General features: G+C 34.7%; 2 protein-coding genes across 2 annotated transcripts; one reads left to right on the forward strand and one right to left on the reverse strand.

Moving 5' to 3' along the window:
• Positions 1 to 1,573: 1,573 nt before the first annotated feature.
• Positions 1,574 to 12,446, reverse strand: LOC120329038 (CUB and peptidase domain-containing protein 1-like). Its single transcript, XM_039395647.2, has 10 exons — positions 11,948 to 12,446; positions 11,372 to 11,497; positions 9,789 to 10,005; positions 9,519 to 9,622; positions 9,284 to 9,448; positions 8,182 to 8,299; positions 7,775 to 7,968; positions 7,579 to 7,700; positions 7,010 to 7,145; positions 1,574 to 2,280 (listed from the first exon to the last, which is right to left on the reverse strand). The coding sequence occupies exons 1-10, from the start codon at positions 12,108 to 12,110 to the stop codon at positions 1,796 to 1,798; spliced, it is 1,830 nt and encodes a 609-aa protein (XP_039251581.2). The 5' UTR covers positions 12,111 to 12,446; the 3' UTR covers positions 1,574 to 1,795.
• Positions 12,447 to 15,207: 2,761 nt separating this feature from the next.
• LOC120329081 (schlafen-like protein 2) lies at positions 15,208 to 17,780 on the forward strand. Its single transcript, XM_039395698.2, has 5 exons — positions 15,208 to 15,341; positions 15,670 to 15,873; positions 16,134 to 16,367; positions 16,904 to 17,037; positions 17,354 to 17,780. Exons 1-5 carry the CDS (start codon positions 15,255 to 15,257, stop codon positions 17,466 to 17,468), a joined length of 774 nt encoding a protein of 257 aa, XP_039251632.2. The 5' UTR covers positions 15,208 to 15,254; the 3' UTR covers positions 17,469 to 17,780.
• Positions 17,781 to 18,700: the final 920 nt, after the last annotated feature.

The raw sequence follows: 18,700 nt of genomic DNA on the forward strand, positions 1-18,700 counted from the left end.
TTGTCACATCATCAGAATCATCAACGACACAACCTACTGAGCTAGCCGATCCGATCACATATACTACAATGTTCGAAAGAAGTCCCACTGCCCGTCTAGCCACATCCAAAATAATTACACGAGAACCCGAAACAACTCACCTATCTGAAACGTCTCTTCCTAATAGAACCACACAACTCGTTCATTTATCCACATTTGCACCAAATGGTAAGAACGTGACAAGTGTTGAAAACAACAGTACATCTTCAAAAGCAGAATCTAGTTTACGGAGAACAGCTGTCTCGCACTGTCAGTTTGTCATTATTCTGTTTTTTGTTGTTGTATTTATTTAATTGGATTGTAGACTCATACAAAATAAAATTAGTTGATCCTTTTTGAAATATATATATTACAAACGACTACCGTTATGTTTAAAAGTCAGTTCTGTAGGCATGTTCAAATGTATTTCAAATGTTCATAAAAAATTAAAAAAAAATTCACTCTTTTAAAAGATATGGCAATATTTAATTATGTTTTGAGCAGCAAAATTTTGACTTCAATAAAATCACGGGAAATAATTTCTTGTCGTTAGAACTTTGAAATGCTACACGCTTATCTTGCTTTAAAGAATGTCAAATTCGCATGTATAATCTTTTGGGAAACACGTGGTTATGGGTATGGATAAAATGTATTTTAAACAATTTCAACACCACTTACCTTATTTTATGTTAGTTTTAAAATAAACAATAAAATTGAAGAGGCCATTGAAATTGTTTTTAGCGTGATGAAATTTGTGAAATTATGTATGAATTGTTTGATCTATCGATTGCGTCATCAAAATTGACCTGTACAAATATTTTTTTAAATTCGAGGCGTTGGCTTATTCACTCTTAAGTCTAATTATATTTATTTTCCATGTACGTGTTTTAAAGTATTGTTCAAGAAGTTCTATTGTTACGCTCAAAAGATTCATACGTTCGACTTACGTTTATGGCACCGTATGATGTTCGTATTCAGACGCATTGTTCATTTCATGAACAAATACAATAGCTTTCATATATCTTCCAGTATATTCACACGGTATGTGCATTTTCTGTGGTCTACAGTTTTACGACTGAGGCGTGGTAGGAATAAATGTATGTTTAATGGCTTTTATTCATGGAACTCTCCCTTCCATACAACTGTCAATCCATTTTGTCTTCTTGATTCTTGAAGGTATTACTAATTCAATATTAGTCTCCGGCCAGGACATTTCACACCAACCCTTTCACTTAAATTTTGAATATACCAACTCTATGCTCCCATAAGGACTTGATTTTGTAGAATTTTGATTCTAGAATTCGCAGAATACAAATGATACATATACTAGAATTTGCAATGTCAAGACGTGTGATCTTCTTCTAAAGTTTTTTCTCATATTTTGCTTTTCTATTTTATTTTCCTTATATTTGCTTTTGCTATATTTTGCTTTTGCTTTCTTATATTTTTCGGCTCGATCGGCTTTTTCATCACTAATTGGCGCAATATGCATTCAGAATAGGCCGTACTTGTCGGAGACATTCACATATCATCTTTTGATCATTTCCTCTCAATATATATATATAAATAGCAATCGACTGTATTTGTGCAAAAGCTGATCAACATATCAGCAAAATTATAGTTCCCAATTTCTGCTAGACTACGTTCTTTGTCATCATTTCACGAATCGTATAGTAAGAGTACACGATCTTTATACCATGTAGTATTCGGTTCGTTCGTAATATTGTGCATTTTAAAAAGTGCGTTTAAAAAGTGGAATTAGTAATTTTATATGGTTTTAATATATTGCAGTAGCTATAAAATAAGTTGTAAAATATATCCAACTGGACAACTGCATAGTAAAGCTCCTGGCATCTGCCGTTGGACAGTCCTGCTCTTTGCAAGGTGCTTGTCTCATACCTGATTTGGTGACGTATTCATTTTCACCATCAAGGTCTGGTTTTAAAGTCACTAGACCAGCCGAGGTTGTTGTTTGTGTACTGTTTGAAGATAAGCAGGGACCAGAAGTTGTATTTTTCGCCGGTTTCGTGTCGCAGGGATTCTCAATTTCATCGACGCCATTTTTTGGACCAACTGTGGCTTGAGGTAATGTCTGTTTTGGTGTTGTTGAGATGTAGTGATTAGGATCCTTGACAAAAACAATTTTCAAAACAAAGCCCGATGATTGAACTGACGAGTCAGACTTAAATGTAACCTTGGCTCGATTGCTCCTAATGGTTATTGGGCTCAGCAGGGAGCTGCCGCAATATATAGATGTCATATCTAGAAATAGGAAATATTCGAAGTTTAAGTTACTTACACAGTGATGGATTATATGCTGATGGAGAGTTATAAGCTTGTTAAAGAATATTTTTTCGAACGCTACTTTGTATATAGCACTCTTAATTAATTATATCTATTCAGTATGAATGTTAATAGTGGCGTATTTTGTGTGTCCGCAAGGTTTTAAGTTTCAATAACACCTATCAATAATCGGTTCACAATGCCAGTGTAAGTAAAACAAACACATATATACTTTTATATATATTCAATACATTTAACTTGGTGGAGTAATTTATCACGAAATCGTTTTATACAAATAATATGATATTTTGGCAGTATTACTAGAGATATTTATCGGTAATATATATCGGCCATTTTTTAGGTTTCGGCCATGTATCGGTATCGGCTAGATTAAAGCCGATATTTCCGATATATTTACTTTTTTGATTTGATCCAGAATGTTTTAAAAGATAAGTTGAAATTAGGCTTGCACGTAATTGACAAAAATCAATTCCGTAATTACGGCAAAATCAATTACGTAATGACCCCGTAATTGCGATATTTTTCCACGCATTTAAACCTATCATAACAACCAATTGAATCCACTTCTTTTCCGAATGGGACATTGAAGTTGGGTTTTCATATTCTTGGCAGTACTACACGCCGGCGGCAGATGTTAAAGACAAATATCAAGTAGTGAATTCAAATTAATATTATTCTTATTTTTATCTTTGTGTTAGCTTTGGTTTTCCTTTATCACCTTCGCAAATTAACCGTCCCATTTTTATGCGATCAATTTTATTTTATCATTACCGACACTGGTATACGGATATATATGAAAACGATAGTTTTTTAAAACCACCTTAGTACTGAATAAAAATTACGGGTATCTAATTTATTAACCAACGACGAGCGTATTCTCTCGTTTGATTATGCTTGCGATTTCCTCGCGACGAAGACTTGTTTTTGCAGCGTCTTCTGCATTATCCGACATTACTGCCTTGTTAGCATTTTATAATAATAATTATTGATGTCGACTTATTGACGATATTCCGATTACCATGCTTCATTTTACATTTAATCATTTCGCGGACTGAATGTTTATAACATTATTTGCGATAAATTTAGATCAAATATTATTTATTTGCGTATATTAAATACCGAACTTATATGATATGCCTTCTCCGAAAATACAAAGTTATATCGCAACACAATGCATTTTGTGACATTTATTTTACACTCACGACATTTATTTGCTAACTCAAGTCGGCGATCCTATCGACCAAGTTTGACACAAATTTGGTCGAGTGCCGGTGGTATTCAAGTCGACGATAAATCAAAATAAGTTGCCGCATTTGGTAAGACAGTTGATCATATATGGCCGAAATATTGAGAGGAATTGTGAAAAACATCATGAGCAAGGCCAAGTCCGACCTGATATATAACGATAAAACCGTTAACAGAACATCAAGATTTTGTAATAGAAAATGGATCTCGCACAGAATAAACACACTGGCTCATATTTGATAGCAGTTAAATTTTTAGCGGTCCGCGAGGAATCCGTCGTTTTGTTGTTTCTCTGCCGTCTCAATCGCTTTACCGATGCCGAGAAGACGAAGTTGCGTTGGTTCATTACGCAATCTCTCTTCTGTCGTCATATTGCTATTTGATAAGGGCGATCAATTATCACTGCGAGGTATTGGCGCGAGTGATCAATCGCTCTTTTCGCTTATTTGGTTCCAATTCGTCGCGAAAGCTCTTCGTTAAATTTCACAAGATCGTCGTGTTGAAAGGTTATGGATATTTTCCTGTTTATACCCCAAGTCTGAAATAAAACAGCCAAAAACAGTATGATATTCCATGTTCGTATATCAAGTGTTGATATTAACAATAAAGAATGGTTAAGCATTGCTAATCCACACTTGGTGGGGAATTCCCACTATTTAAACGCGTGACTATAAAATAGAAACGGAACATATATACCATAAGTAACGGAAAACTGGAACAAGTAAATAATAAATAAAAGTAAAATGGATACAAATGTTTGATAGATTGATCTCATGCGTTCATTAGTCATTTCACCCGAAGAAGTTGAAACCGAGCGTGTTAGCGTCCATCGGTCTTAACACAATTCTTCCCCCTATCTACGGTTATTATGTACATTGGCCATGGCCATGCTAGATAAGATGCGAGAGAAGTTGAAACCAGGTGTGTTGGCGTCAATCGGTCTCAACGCAATCCCTTACGGTTAAGTTGCGGGAGAAGTTAAGACCAGGTGTGTTGGCGTCAAACAGCCCTACTCAGTTCTTCCCCCTTAACTACGTTAATAATTTACATTGGCCATGCCAGATAAGTTGATAATAGGTTAGTAAATGGCAACGCGTCACGCGTTCCTTCACCTACGTAACAAGAGAGAGAAAAGAAAGAAAACAACGGCTGCGAATACCGGAACTCTAACTTCTTCTACTTGTTGAGCTTTCATTTTTCGCAATCGACTAAATTGACTGCTTTGAAGAAAGCTCGTTTCAAGGCAATAATTACGACTTTACGTAATTCGTAACTTCCCTTCCGTAACTCCAAATAATTACGTAATTCCGTAAATTACGTGCAAGCCTAGTTGAAATACTACTTTTTAATTTATTTTTTGTATGAAGAGATCGTGAGCTATGAGCCATACATGTCCCCACCCCCGCGAGGGAATAGGATTCACCTGTTTTCAGCTATTTATCAGCCAAACTAGCTCAACTAATTTGGCTGTTTTTGCTGTCAAATTTTTATATTGACGTTTTTAATATTACATAGTATTTATGAAGAAAAATATCAACACAACACATAACAAAAAGCAACTAGGCGCCCAGTTTTAAATCATACAGTGGAATTGGAGTCCTTTTTAACGGCCTTTGGGCACGGCTATAAATTCTGAGTGTTTGTCGTTAAGTACGAGTGTCATTTAGTCCGTCGACATCTATAAACTAAGTTCCGACCCAATTTTCCCTCTACGCAGGTATTATTTTTAATTTTGTTAACTACACAATTTCATTATAGATATATTGACATGACCAGCTAGAGCCCTATAGACTTTCTCAAAATATATGATAGCAATTGTAAAATATTATAAAATAGAAAAGAAAAAAAAACATCCTCGACGGTTATAGGTAGGCCTTCTTATTATCGGTGCTGATTGATATTCTTTCATGTTGGCTTTGATTTATTGCGTCGACGATTACGATTAACCACAAAATAAAATATTTGTAAAATGCTTTTAATTTGAACGTAGGACGGCGGCGCTAGAATGTGTGTGCGATCTTCGATATACTTTTAAACACGAATAACGATATTCGAAGGTCGCGATATTAACATTAAATTCGAATTGTACATCCCGGCTTCCCGGAATTGGAAAGTCCCGGCTTTCTAATTGAACACCGAAATTACTAGTGGCACTGTACAATGCATCTTAATCAGTTAAAGCCTCTGGATACCAAACATCAATTTCATATTATGTGTTATATCTCTTTTTTCGATCTGAAATAGTGTGTGTACTATGAACAACGCTTAAATATCATTGTTTTAGCCCTACACATCAGCACACCTAAATTAAGTAATAATTATATAGTAACTGAATATCGGTATTTTTGTGGTATCGGTATATCGGTATCGGCGTTTTTAGCTGGTATCGGTATCGGCAACAAAAGTCGGTACATCATACAAGTATTACAAATGACTCACTTAATATACCAAATTGTAATATAAAGGCTGAAGGTCTATTGGCCATGATTCCAGTGGTTGTCGAAATAATACCTCACACTACCACGTGATATCTATGTCCAAGAGCATGGTCTTTGTCATACTTGTACTTAGGCTTGATCGGTGAAAATACCACATGAACAGCGTAGTGGGGATATTTTTAGTAGAAAGCGAGTTACGATGTTTGAAAAATTAAAAAACTTTATGCACGCCATGAGCAGAAGTACTATAAAATTTAATCGAGCTATATTTGGTTATGGAACTAGAAATGCAACGTCCTTAAATGACCGTATGAAACGATGAATCGTAAGGCAATAGCATAATACATGAGGATGAGCTATTTAATTTATAACGCGTGTTAATTGATGATTTTGTAAAATGTTAAGTATTACACATGTAGTGTCAATATTTAGTTACATCACAGCATTAAATGTTATAAACATGAATCATGGTTGCACATACGTTATTGCGGACACCCGAAAGCTATAACAGTGACAGGAAATTGTTAGTGAACATTGTAAAATCCACTTAGTAGAGATGGTACGAAAAGGCACGGAAATGAAGAAAAATATAACGGATAAACAGAGATCCACTCAAGTTCTACAAATACTTATTCATTTACTAATGTGAGTGTTTGTAAAGTGGGTAATGTCCCTTCCTAGAAATATTACATAAATTGGCCAATTTTTAACCTAAGAACATTAACTTTAAAGCATCATTCCACGTTATTACAACATATAGTTTCACGGATTCTAGATGATTAATTCTATTGATTTTATCATATCGACTTAACTTTCAGTTTTACTTGAGACTTCAACAACTTGAATGAGTGAGCCTAACTAGAACTAATCCTCACGCGTTCGGAATTTTCGTGAAACAGTTTGATAATCGGTATGATTTAACTGAACAATGCAAAATATAAAACGATATGTAGAAATCTTCGAATATGTATTTAAAAATATACCAATAATAATATCATACTGACCTGCCTCGGCTGATGTAATCAACATGTAGTCGTAACATTCTTGAGTGTTCAACGGGTTTATTTCAACGTGAAAAAAGCATTCAAATTCTATTTTGACGAAATAACCTTTTGGGGCAGCAATATTCCATGTACAGTCCTTTTATAAATAAAATTATTACGTATATCCTTTATAATACGCCATAACTACACAAAAACTAACTTTGGAAATTCCAGAAGTGAGGTATTTGCAAATTGAATAAATATTAACTCATAAAACAAATATGACAAATAATTTTGAGTTATTGTGTTACGTTTTATGACGTTCTGCTCTCGATTAGACTTATACGTCCAAGAAAGACTTCATTCGTACTAAACTAGCACGTAACCTGCTATGAGTAAGCCCACCTTTTGTACATTGAACCCAAAACGAACCAGTAAATACAAGCACGAATCTGAACAAAACGTTATTTCAGTAATATGAAAAGCTGATATATATATCCAAATATTGCTTGAAAAAACACCAAGTTGCACCATAAGACTAAATATTTTTCAAAAGTGTTGTCATTACAATAATTGGATTATATCATTACCGTATTTGGTGGATACATCCATGTTTGACTGTCTGATATAGGAGTTCTTAACTTTGTTCCGCTGCGTTGTATAACTGAAGAGCAAGCAAATATATCCGATTGTAAAAAACAGCTCTCTTTCCCTTTAAAAGATATTATCCTTGGTTATTCAAGCAGTCGCGAACAAAAAACTCATTTCCAGCTAAAACTTGCTTACCTGTATACTTCGATATTTGAGTTTGAATCCATCCCATGTAGTTTGAAACATCGACGTAAACTCCGGGCCTGTGCTTGAGTGCACAACCTATACCAAAGCTTGTGATTCCAAACATGACGGTGATTTTTTGTCTGATACAAGTTAAAGGACCTCCACTGTCACCTTGGCATGAATCAACTCCACCATTTTCAAGTCTGTCACGTCATAAATTTAAAAAAGTCAACATGAACAGGCGACTTGACGAATGGCAAAAAAATACATTTAAACGTTTCCAACACCGATTCTATGTATTTGCAGTGATTATTGAGGGATCCTTTGGTTCCATTAATAATCTAAGAATTAGATGGGGTCGGATTATGTCGGTAGGAAACCTAGCCAAACAATCTAATTTGAAATTTCCAACGTACCCAGCACAGAAATGATTTTGTGGTAATATTACTCCGACTTGCTTGTACCAAGTTTCACAAGCTGATTTTTTGAGTATGAGAATAGCTGCATTTTGTAACACTCTATTGCTACTGGTTCCTGAAATAATAAATTGTTAAATGTATCAGTGCGGACGCGACCCCGTGTTTCAGAGGTAAGTAAATCACTCACTGATCTACATTTTGCAAATTGGTCACTATTACCAGCTGAGCAAATATTCTAAATTAAAAATTAAAGTTGCGAGTAGTGTAGTTTAAATCGGGGTGGAATGACATTAAAACGAACTTATTAAACCAATAATAACGATATACTCCACTAAATCAGGCCGATCAAACATAGCTTCACACTACTACCCATACCCTACCCCTCCTTGGTTAGAATTTCATATTGACATCTTGATTTGTTTCAATTTAATGATTTATTTTAACGAAATATATATAGGCTATATAATTCTTTTCTTCAGTTTTTCGCCCCAGCGACTTCAGTAAATTATTCGAGTGTTATTTGTTCAGAGATTTATATTCTTTTGAATTCTATTTTCTGACAAAAATTCATATACCTAGTCTTACAAAAAAATGAGCAATTACGAATTTCCATTTTAGACATTTTAACCCTTTTTTCCAGAATATGAATTTTGGATAACTAAACCTAGAATGACAATCTGTGATATATTAAGCATGAGTATATTATTATAGATAGTTTGTTATGCAACCACAATTATTTTAACCATTTACATCCCTCGCCTCTATAAAGTAATATTGTACCATCAGTTGTTTGAGAGGTTGATGAGAAACTGAAATACACATGATCTAATATAAAGTCATTTCCAAATGTCACATTTCTGCATAAATGAGGAAATAAATTAATGACTAACATGTGTGTAAAATATGTAAAAGCACCGAGATTTTTAAATAATTTTTTTGGCAAAATAAACTTCCAAATTTTTTGTTTCTGATGAAAATTGTAAAATAAAAATAAATCGAACTCTTGAAGGTAGTTTGTAGTTGTATACTACGAAAAAATTGGTAAATTTAATATATACTATGTGGCTTGAATGTTCAAATTCAACGTTCTACCACTAACCTTGCGTTTCTCCCCATCCGGCAATTCGGCACGTTTCACCGTTTATGACATTTTGATCGATAGTTGGAAAGCATACTGGTCTGATATAGTTCGTGTATTCTACTTCTCCCGCCAGTTTGATTAAACATACATCGTCAACAAACGCATTTGACGAACCAATAAATACTGGAAAAATACCCCGAAACAATAAACAATATCTTGTAACAAAATACAGAATTATGCAAACCAAACTTACAGTGATGGCAAGTATATCTCGCAATTGCAAATCTTTTGACCGAATCGTCCTTCAGGTCTTTTTGATGAGCGCCAAGAGCGACGTGTGTGTATGAAATCGGATTACTGTGGCAAATGTGAACATAATTTAATGGGGGGAAGTATTGTATATATTTAAACAAAAGAAAAGCCCAATAATTGAAAATGGGGAGAAAAGAACAGACAAAGTAAAAGAAGAGAAAATGTGAAAATAGAAGAGTACATAACAAAAAAGGAATCCGCAAATACTTACTTGGAAAAGCAATGTGCTGCGGTAAGAACCCATTGCTTTTTTATCAGACTCCCTCCGCATACAAACGCAAACCTATTTGCACCTGCATCATTATTATAACTTTTGTAATATCTCAATATCATGGCCATCCAAGGCCAGTCTCCTCTCAGAGAATCTGAACCCCCAACGATTCGAGGTGAGTGATCAACTGAACTTGTGTATCTTATTCCGCATTTTGCTATAAATAAAAGCCAAACACAATCTGTAACCTTTTTGTATGTGTGCACCATGTCTATTATGTTAAACATTATATCGTCACGCTAATAACCGAATTGCGTAAGCCATTTTTGGCGATTTTGAGATTTTATAAAATAGGTATTTATGTAATGCTGCGCACCTGTCCGTTAACTCAGATTTTATTTTAAGAATTCCGAAACCCATAAAAATGGAGATAACATGTACATTTGTGCAATTGTTTGGTCATAATGAATTATCCTTGTTACCGCAGGACTATTGTGACGTCACAAAGGCAAAATAACCTCGGCGACGTATTTTCGAGTTTTTGCATTTCGGATTCTAGCTTAGTGCGTATTAATTTGAGTTTATACTACAGTATAGGAAGACGTGCACTTGTGATATTCACTGTCCGAGTCCAATTCACCTTGGTTGGCTTTTATATTGGGTGCATTGCTGTTTTATTCTTTATATTTAATCTTAGTCTTATTTCGGTGGGTGTGCAGAACGTGTTATATTGATGAAATATATATGTTTAAACATAAAAAAAAATGTAATTGAAACGGATTAGCTATTTTGGGGATTAGACATTGTAGATACTGAGAATTACATTCGTTTTTGAAATGTTTAGTTTTCAGGACTGGTGCATATAGTAAAGTTGCAAAATTGCGTATGTCCCCAAGTCATAGACACATTTCTGCCTAAGTCACAGTGCGCCTTTATGACGTCACTTAACAGCGTCATACAATTTAACTTAAATCCGGCTACGATCAAAAAATTGAACCATGGCAAATTGTTGACTCTCAATGGCATAACAATATCATTAGGAAGTGCTAAAAATGACTTACGCAATTTGGTTATTAGCGTGACGATATGGTATCCCTATTTATTTGTGGACGCGATTACCTAGTGGATTCGAATGTTGAACTTAACTCGGTCGGCATCGCAGTTGAAATTCTAGGGTTCAAATCCTATTCCAACCAATGAGCCTGCCCGCGGAAACAAGTATTATTCTCATGACAGGATAAGAAAATTGGGTAGACGATATGCCGAACAGTGAAAATTTTGGATATAAAACACAGCGACCCCCTTACTTAGAGTGCTTACTTATCCAGACAAAAATATATTAGAAAATATGAACACGATTTTTATTTTTCCAAACAAATTCGTTGGAAAAGATGGTTTCATACAAGACAGATCAAGTTTTTCGACAATTAAATGTCATTATTTGTGTCCTTAATTGTCACATATTCCAGCTTTAATTCAGAATCCTTGTATGTGAGACATTCGATAGAAATTTATTGAAACATCAAAATGGAAATACGAAAATATTCGTCTTTGTCATTAAAAGTTGTTAAGAATCAACCTACGTTCATTTTGCCAAGTTGATCCTGAGATTGATATTCTTCCTTCAATTTCAGTTTCATTTGTATAAGTTCCATTTACTTTTGTGAAATTGATAGGCTGTAAATTTGACATTCTCATCATAACACCATCTGTGAGAAATACATAAATGAAGGCTTCTGCTATTTAGTTTGAAAATTGGTTTCAAATCTGTGTTTTATTGTGAGCAATTACAAACTCAAGAAACGAAAATTTATTGATTTTTTCTTTCATAGACCGGTTACATTTTTCCTTAAGATACGGATTCGAAAATTTAGCAATAAAATGGATACGGTTTTTAAAAAAATATATCATTATTAAAGAATCACTCTGTATTCTATATATCTAATTAATTATCGAATAGCATTCGTCATTTTACCATATTTGAATAGACAGCGAAATAATAATATTGATTTTTCAACCAAGATTGATTCTAGTTTTTCATCCCAAACTTTGAAGTTTCATCATTATTTTGCTACCTTTCATGTTTATAAATCATTGTTTATTTTAAAAATGTGGTTTTTCGAAACGATATAGCAAAATCTTGATTCCATCCAACTTACGTTTTCCATTCGAATTTGTTACAGCCGTATACATAAGACTCTTCAAAAAAAGACACTGCAGTAATATTTTAATCCACATGTTATCCATCTCCGATTCTTGGAGCTCGTTCAATAGCAAAAAGTATAATGCTCGGTTGAGAAAACGGCATGTGACGCTATCCATTACGTATTATGCGTCATTTCTTTCCAAGCCATTACTGGGCGTTCATCGATGGATTCTTAGTTAACGAAATTTCCCATAGAATTTTAAGTCTTCTAAATATAGCTTCCTCTAATGCACAAAAACGTATACGCCACCACTAGTCAAATACGCCTTTGCTAGCACATGCTCTCGTATAGACCTGATCCAAATTACGATATTAACCATGTGCTATGATAACGGTCTGTATTATCTGCCAATCTCTGTCTGTGTGAAGTGATTGTACTCGCAGTCAAAACGCATAATTTCCGGCAATTGAATATGACATCATTTCCAGTAGCGTTTAGGACCCGCGTTTGTTTTTCACTATTATGTTACCTCGACTGCAAAGAGGCAGTGTTCATCACTGTAGTTGTGACTCAGTGCATTCTAATTCGCGAAACATTCGCGTGTCACGAGTAAAACAAATACATTACCAATGCTACATATTTAAGACTGATAAGGGATCTCAAGCTTTCCTATTTAGGTTCGCTTGAAGCGGATGCATAAATTGTTTTTCTAAATTATTGAACGTGTATTTTACCTTAATTATTCTATCCATTTTATCGTATTTCAATCCGTAAAGTATTATTTTAAACAAGTTAGCAAATTTGATTGTGACCCTCAGGCTTGTCCATGGGACATATTTTTCTGTCCCATTCCCATCCCATAGCAATTATGCCTGTCTATACTATGGGATTCCTATTGGAATAAAATTCAATAAATATGACTACATGTACGAATAGACATGCAAAACAACAAAATGTACGGACTTTGTTAATTTTATATTCATAACTATTATACATGTGGCCATCAGCTTCACTAAGTATATTGTTAATGCTGAATATATTTTGCTCCTTATAACTAACAAGAGAGCTATGCTTGAATATATGGACACGAAATCCATAACGAAATGTTTTACTGTCATTTTCCCGAAAATCATACGATTTTCGTGTCCCCCGTGTCTCATGGGAAATGCAAATGTGTGCTGTCCCATGGGATTCTCTTGTGAATCCCATTTCTATGGACAAGCCTGGTGATCCTAGCATATTTGTCATACATGTCAAATTATGAAAATGATGACCCCATAATACCATAAGCACTATATGGCTCATATGAAGGACACTACAAATAAAAATTCCAGCGAGAAATAGCATAAAAAGGGCACCGATATCAGGCACATAGAATAAGATTTTAAATTTAATAATAAACAAATCGGTATTGCCTGCACAACAAAATGAATGGAGAAGAAATTTGGTGGAAAAAAGATGAGTTCATAAAGATATTCTGAGCATTTTATTATATTTACCACAAAGGACCAAGCTTCAATCCAGTCGCACAGAAGTAGATTGTGACAAAAGTTGACTAGAGCCAAATTTGTGGATCTGATTGTCCTACACAAACTTAGATCTAAAACCCAGACGTGTGAATGATTCAAATCGACCGATTATAGCTGTTCACGATAACTGCAGTATATATTCCTGTTTTAAATGAAAAGAACAGAGAAATGTGTCGATTATTATTTTATTCTTGTGAGCTCCATGTGATTTGTGGGCTCGATGTGATTTTAAGTCGAAAGTTTTTTGGCGGTAGCGGTTAGGACTTGTTTTAAAACCTATTTTTTATCATTGAAATACCCCCTGCAACGCCGTAAAACCACGCCAAAACGTTTCGTTCTGGCAGCTGCAGCCGGAGTAATAATTTCAAAATTGTAAGTAAAAATCTTTGCATTGCCTTTCCCTTTTATCGCGTACATTTATCGCCAAGTTTGTCCCTACACCAAAGTCATAAGATTTTAACAGCAATGTTTATCCGAGATATCAGAGAGACATTTTGAGTAAATAAGAAAAAGAAGTTCACGAGCCTAATACAATCCAAAAACATGTGGATCAAGGGCAGCCTTCGACAAAACAAGTGCGTTACGATGAAAAATATACTTAGATCGATGGCAACCTACGGATTTAGACGATGAAACACCCTAGCCTAGGATATGCTAATTGTAAAACCCCTCTGATACAATGACGTAATAACTAATCAGTTAATACGTCATATTATGGATTTTGAGTTTTTGTATTAAATTTTTTTTCATAAAAAGGGCATTATTACTTTTAAAACTGTTCGGTTAATTAATTCAAATTAGCATACTTTGTTTTTGAGGTTAAAGGGATAGCGTATTTCAAAGTTATACGAACTCATTTAATCGGCCGTGTTTTAATTTTTGCACGGTGGTTTCGTCGCAGGGTGGTTCACGCAATCGGTTGCGTCTTCCTGTACGCAAACCACGTTTGCGGACGCATTGAACTACAGCTTGAGAAGGCGTGTATGGGCAAGTCGTTAATATTTGTGGCATTTCGAAGAGTTTATAGAGAATATTAAGCACACATATACCCTTCAATTTAGTGTAATTTCAGTATTGATTAACTATATGCATGATTCCGCTAGAAGGCCATCACTTTATTTTTCCAAATTTTTTCCGAGTCACCCAAACTTTTGCTGTTTTATTTCAATAAAAGTTATAGTAACACTGTTTTAATATTTGATATTTTAAATTTGATCATATGTTACGTTTGACGGAATATATGGATAAAATTGAACAGGAAGATTTTAGGTGAAATGTCGGTTCTGCTAGCACTCAACGCTAATTTGAAAACTTTTTGGCGCCATTGAATACTTCAATGACAGATATCTGTACAATGTTAGCCATTGGTCTTTCGCATGTTTTCCTGTCAAATCAAGTTCACCACGGTAGCAATTCACGTCGGAGACTATGTTTGGTAACTCCGTGAATGAGCACGGGTGAGTCGAATCCGTAACGAACTAGTATGACCGATTGCCACCCAGTTTTGCAACATGTCTTCATACTTCACCCATATTCTTTCATTCTTAGACATGTTGCAAAACAGGGTGGCAATCGGTCATACTAGTTAGTTACGGATTCAACTCACCCACTTCCATTCGGTGGCTCTTGACTCTACTTGTAACAAGTCTATGAAAGAGAATTAATAGTCTTGAGTAAATACAGTTCACAAGTTTCGATATTAATCTTAACGTGCGTTAGAGGGCGGTGCTGGATATTAAAGAATTGGGCGATTTATCCGCTGTACATCATTTGGTGGCGCGAGCAGCAGAATGTCCAGCAAAATGGAAGAACATCGTCATTATTTCATGTATGGTTCTAAACTGAAGTTTGACGAAGATTCAACACACGAATTCAAGGTAGGATCCCAGAAGTAGTTAAAATAAAACATGATTAGTTTATTGGTATATAATAAAAATTACAATAATGTGGACGTGGAGATCTATCTCAACTTAGCTTTGCATTTTCATAATTTCAAAGGCCTATATTATTGAGATATACAATGCACATAACTTTATCAATGCCCAGTCCATACTATGTAGATGTTCCTTGATATATGGTTTGTAAAGCTAAATTTCATATGGATTTTAATGCCAGCATAATATATGCGAATTAAATTGCGATAATGTCATATGCCAATAGCATATATCTATAAATCACTGTGCCTGCTGGAAGTTAATATTCCAGGGGCATAGACTGATTTCTCATGCTGATATATCGAATCCGAAATCATTCAACAAAAAGCAGACGAATCAAACAAAACTCCCTCGTACCCGACAAGCTGTGTCTCGTTGTCTGTGCGCTTTCCTTAACACGGGGAGTGGAGGTGACGTTTATCTTGGAGTAAATGACGAAGGGCGGGTTATTGCTTTGAAGCTATCTCTGCGACAGGTAAGACAGCATTTTGAGCTCATAAATAATTTTACCACTCGATTATATATCGATCAGTCAATTTTCCAGAAGACTCATAATAAAAAGGTTTTCAGAATCTGGGTTAGCACATGTCAAATAGATAAATGTCACAAACAGTCCGAATATGATGAACGTTAATAAATTAGTTTAGTCTTCTGCTCCTATTATGAGAATTCAAGTAGATAATTTTTTTTATACTGACTTAAAAACAACATATTGGCTGTGTATTTGTATGGCAGATGGATCACTTACTGCTTCAGATTGCTCAAGTGTTTGACAGTTTTAATCCACCCGTTCCAAACTATATGTGGTGGTTGGCATTCATTCCCGTGGTAACATCGAGGTCAGAAGTTCACGAGCGGTTAGATCTGATACAAGAGTGGAGATCTCTCAAATATGATGACGTAAAACGGTCTGTTGCGCACAGATTCCCATCGCATGGTCTTTGCTGGTGCGATGTCACGCAGCATACGGTTTGTTTATATTTTCATAGTTTGTAGAATATAATCAGTGTAACACATATGTACATAACTATAACGAAAACATGCACAAATCAAGATATAATACAAATTACAAGCTTTATAACAATATTTGCTTCATGTAATAAATTTATATAAGAAAGTAACCATGGCGTTACAGTTACATGAACGAATTCCAATGGCAGTTGCTTGATAAACTTCTTTCGTCACTAACTTTGATTGTTATAGATGTTTTATAACATTTTAGCTACCGTTACCAAGAGCCTTTCCCACTGGTTGCCATTTTGACTATTTTATACACAAAACAACAAATGTCACAGTCAAACACAGTGAAATTCATTTGGGCAGCAAATCCTTAATCGAATCGATTCCGCTTCTTTATCACGTACCATTCGTTGCTTGTCTAGACTCTAGTCTACTCTAGACTAGACTATAGCCTCGATAGAAGTTGTGATAACATCCCCTCATGATCTGGTATCAATAAGGTAATATACTGTACCTGCACTATATTTACGAACGCCTTTTTATAGGAGATGAGTCATCAATACGTTGTTCGTATTCACCTGAAGTCATCGAAAATGAAAAAATCAGAAAACAACCGACTTTGTCTTCCAACTATTTATCAATGTGATAACGGGAAAGCTTATTTTCGAAACTGTGCTAGGTATAGTTGTGAATCACGGTTTAACTTAGAAGTAATTCAGAAACATAGAATAAGTATGCTTTGGATTGGCTCACCACATATAGTAACTTCATGGAAAACAGTAAAAACATTGCAATGCATAGAATTCACTTCAAAGTTTCAATTCAATTTCAAAACAATTTTGAGAACGCCAATTGTAATACTCCCCGATCGACGATCGCCTCTCTCGAGCTCATGGCTGTTTAGTGGGGAATACTTGAACATTATAACTTGTTTGAAGAAGGAAACTAACAAACTCGATATTCAAATTATACTAATATCGATTACCTATTTTCAGTGTTCTGGGACATACGCCACAACAAGTAGTTCGTCACACACGAGATTGCATCGAAAATCATTATCAGCCCATCGTCGATAAATTAAAAGAAGAACTGAAAGCACTCCTACGATAGCTTTTGATAATTGGAATAAATAAACTTTGCACCAAATTCAAAGTACACAACATATTTCATTGGTGACGTTATATTTATTGTCCACACCATCGCTGCTATTCATCGAAATATTTTTCTAATGATTTGAAGACTTTCTTTAATGTTTTTACTTTCCTTTGGAAAGATATTACAGTCTTTTCACTTTATGTCAACACTTTCAAACAATTTCTAATGAATATTTGTTTCATTTTGTCATCAATAAAATTGACAGAAGCCAGAGAATTTTTAAGAAAGCAAGATATGGAGCACAGTATAAACTCGACATATAACATATTAACGACGTATCGTTATCATTATCCATGTGTTTTATTGAATGTTCTTGGATTTCAATGATTAATTTTTTCCGATAAACTGTTTCATTTTTTTCTAAAGTAAACCAGAGAGATATTCTTTTTTAAAACGAAGCAAAAATATTTTATAATATAATTCGTTTTCTAAATAAGATGAAACTACATGATAATATCTGAAATATCACACTTTTAGTTCAGTGAATTCATCCTCTGGGTATTCTGAGGCAACGAAAGAATCCATCTTGTTAAGGTGTGTTTTTAGTCAATCAGTATGCTTACAAGGTCGTGGAATGCATCACATTAAATAGGCTTTAATGGCCATAACATATTGGACGTCTTAACTTGAATAATTGACCGGAAGACTTCGAACATCGTAAGCAATCTCGCAGTATATCTACTCTGTATCAGAAAATTGTAATATTAGTACTAATAGTAGTACTTAGTAGTTTTCTTTAGCGATACCTTGATCGAACAAAATTGGCATCAGTGGCGAGGACTTAACTTTGTGCTAACGTTAAAATTGCCGATCCGATAAAGTCTGACAACAACGATGTAACGTTTACAGATGTGCCGGTGCGCACTTGAAGCTCATAATTCATTTATAAAATGCATTTCAGCTAGACGTATAAATATTCTTTGTATAAAGAGTATAATGGTACAAACTCACAGATTTCAATTTCGAATCCAGAAATGATGCTTTAGATGAGCACAGCTGCCACTTCCTTTCTGATACAGACACACAAAAATCAATTTCGAATCCTGAAATGATGCTTCAGAGGAGCACAACTGCCGCTTCCTTCCAACAATATTTCTGGCTGATATTTGGCGTGGAAATTTTTTACATTTTTGTGCGGATCAAACTTTAATGTCGCATTTAGGCTTCATTTTGATTCATCAAATATT

The sequence above is a fragment of the Styela clava genome, chromosome 7 (genome assembly GCF_964204865.1).
Source record: "Styela clava chromosome 7, kaStyClav1.hap1.2, whole genome shotgun sequence".
Classification (NCBI taxonomy): domain Eukaryota; kingdom Metazoa; phylum Chordata; class Ascidiacea; order Stolidobranchia; family Styelidae; genus Styela; species Styela clava.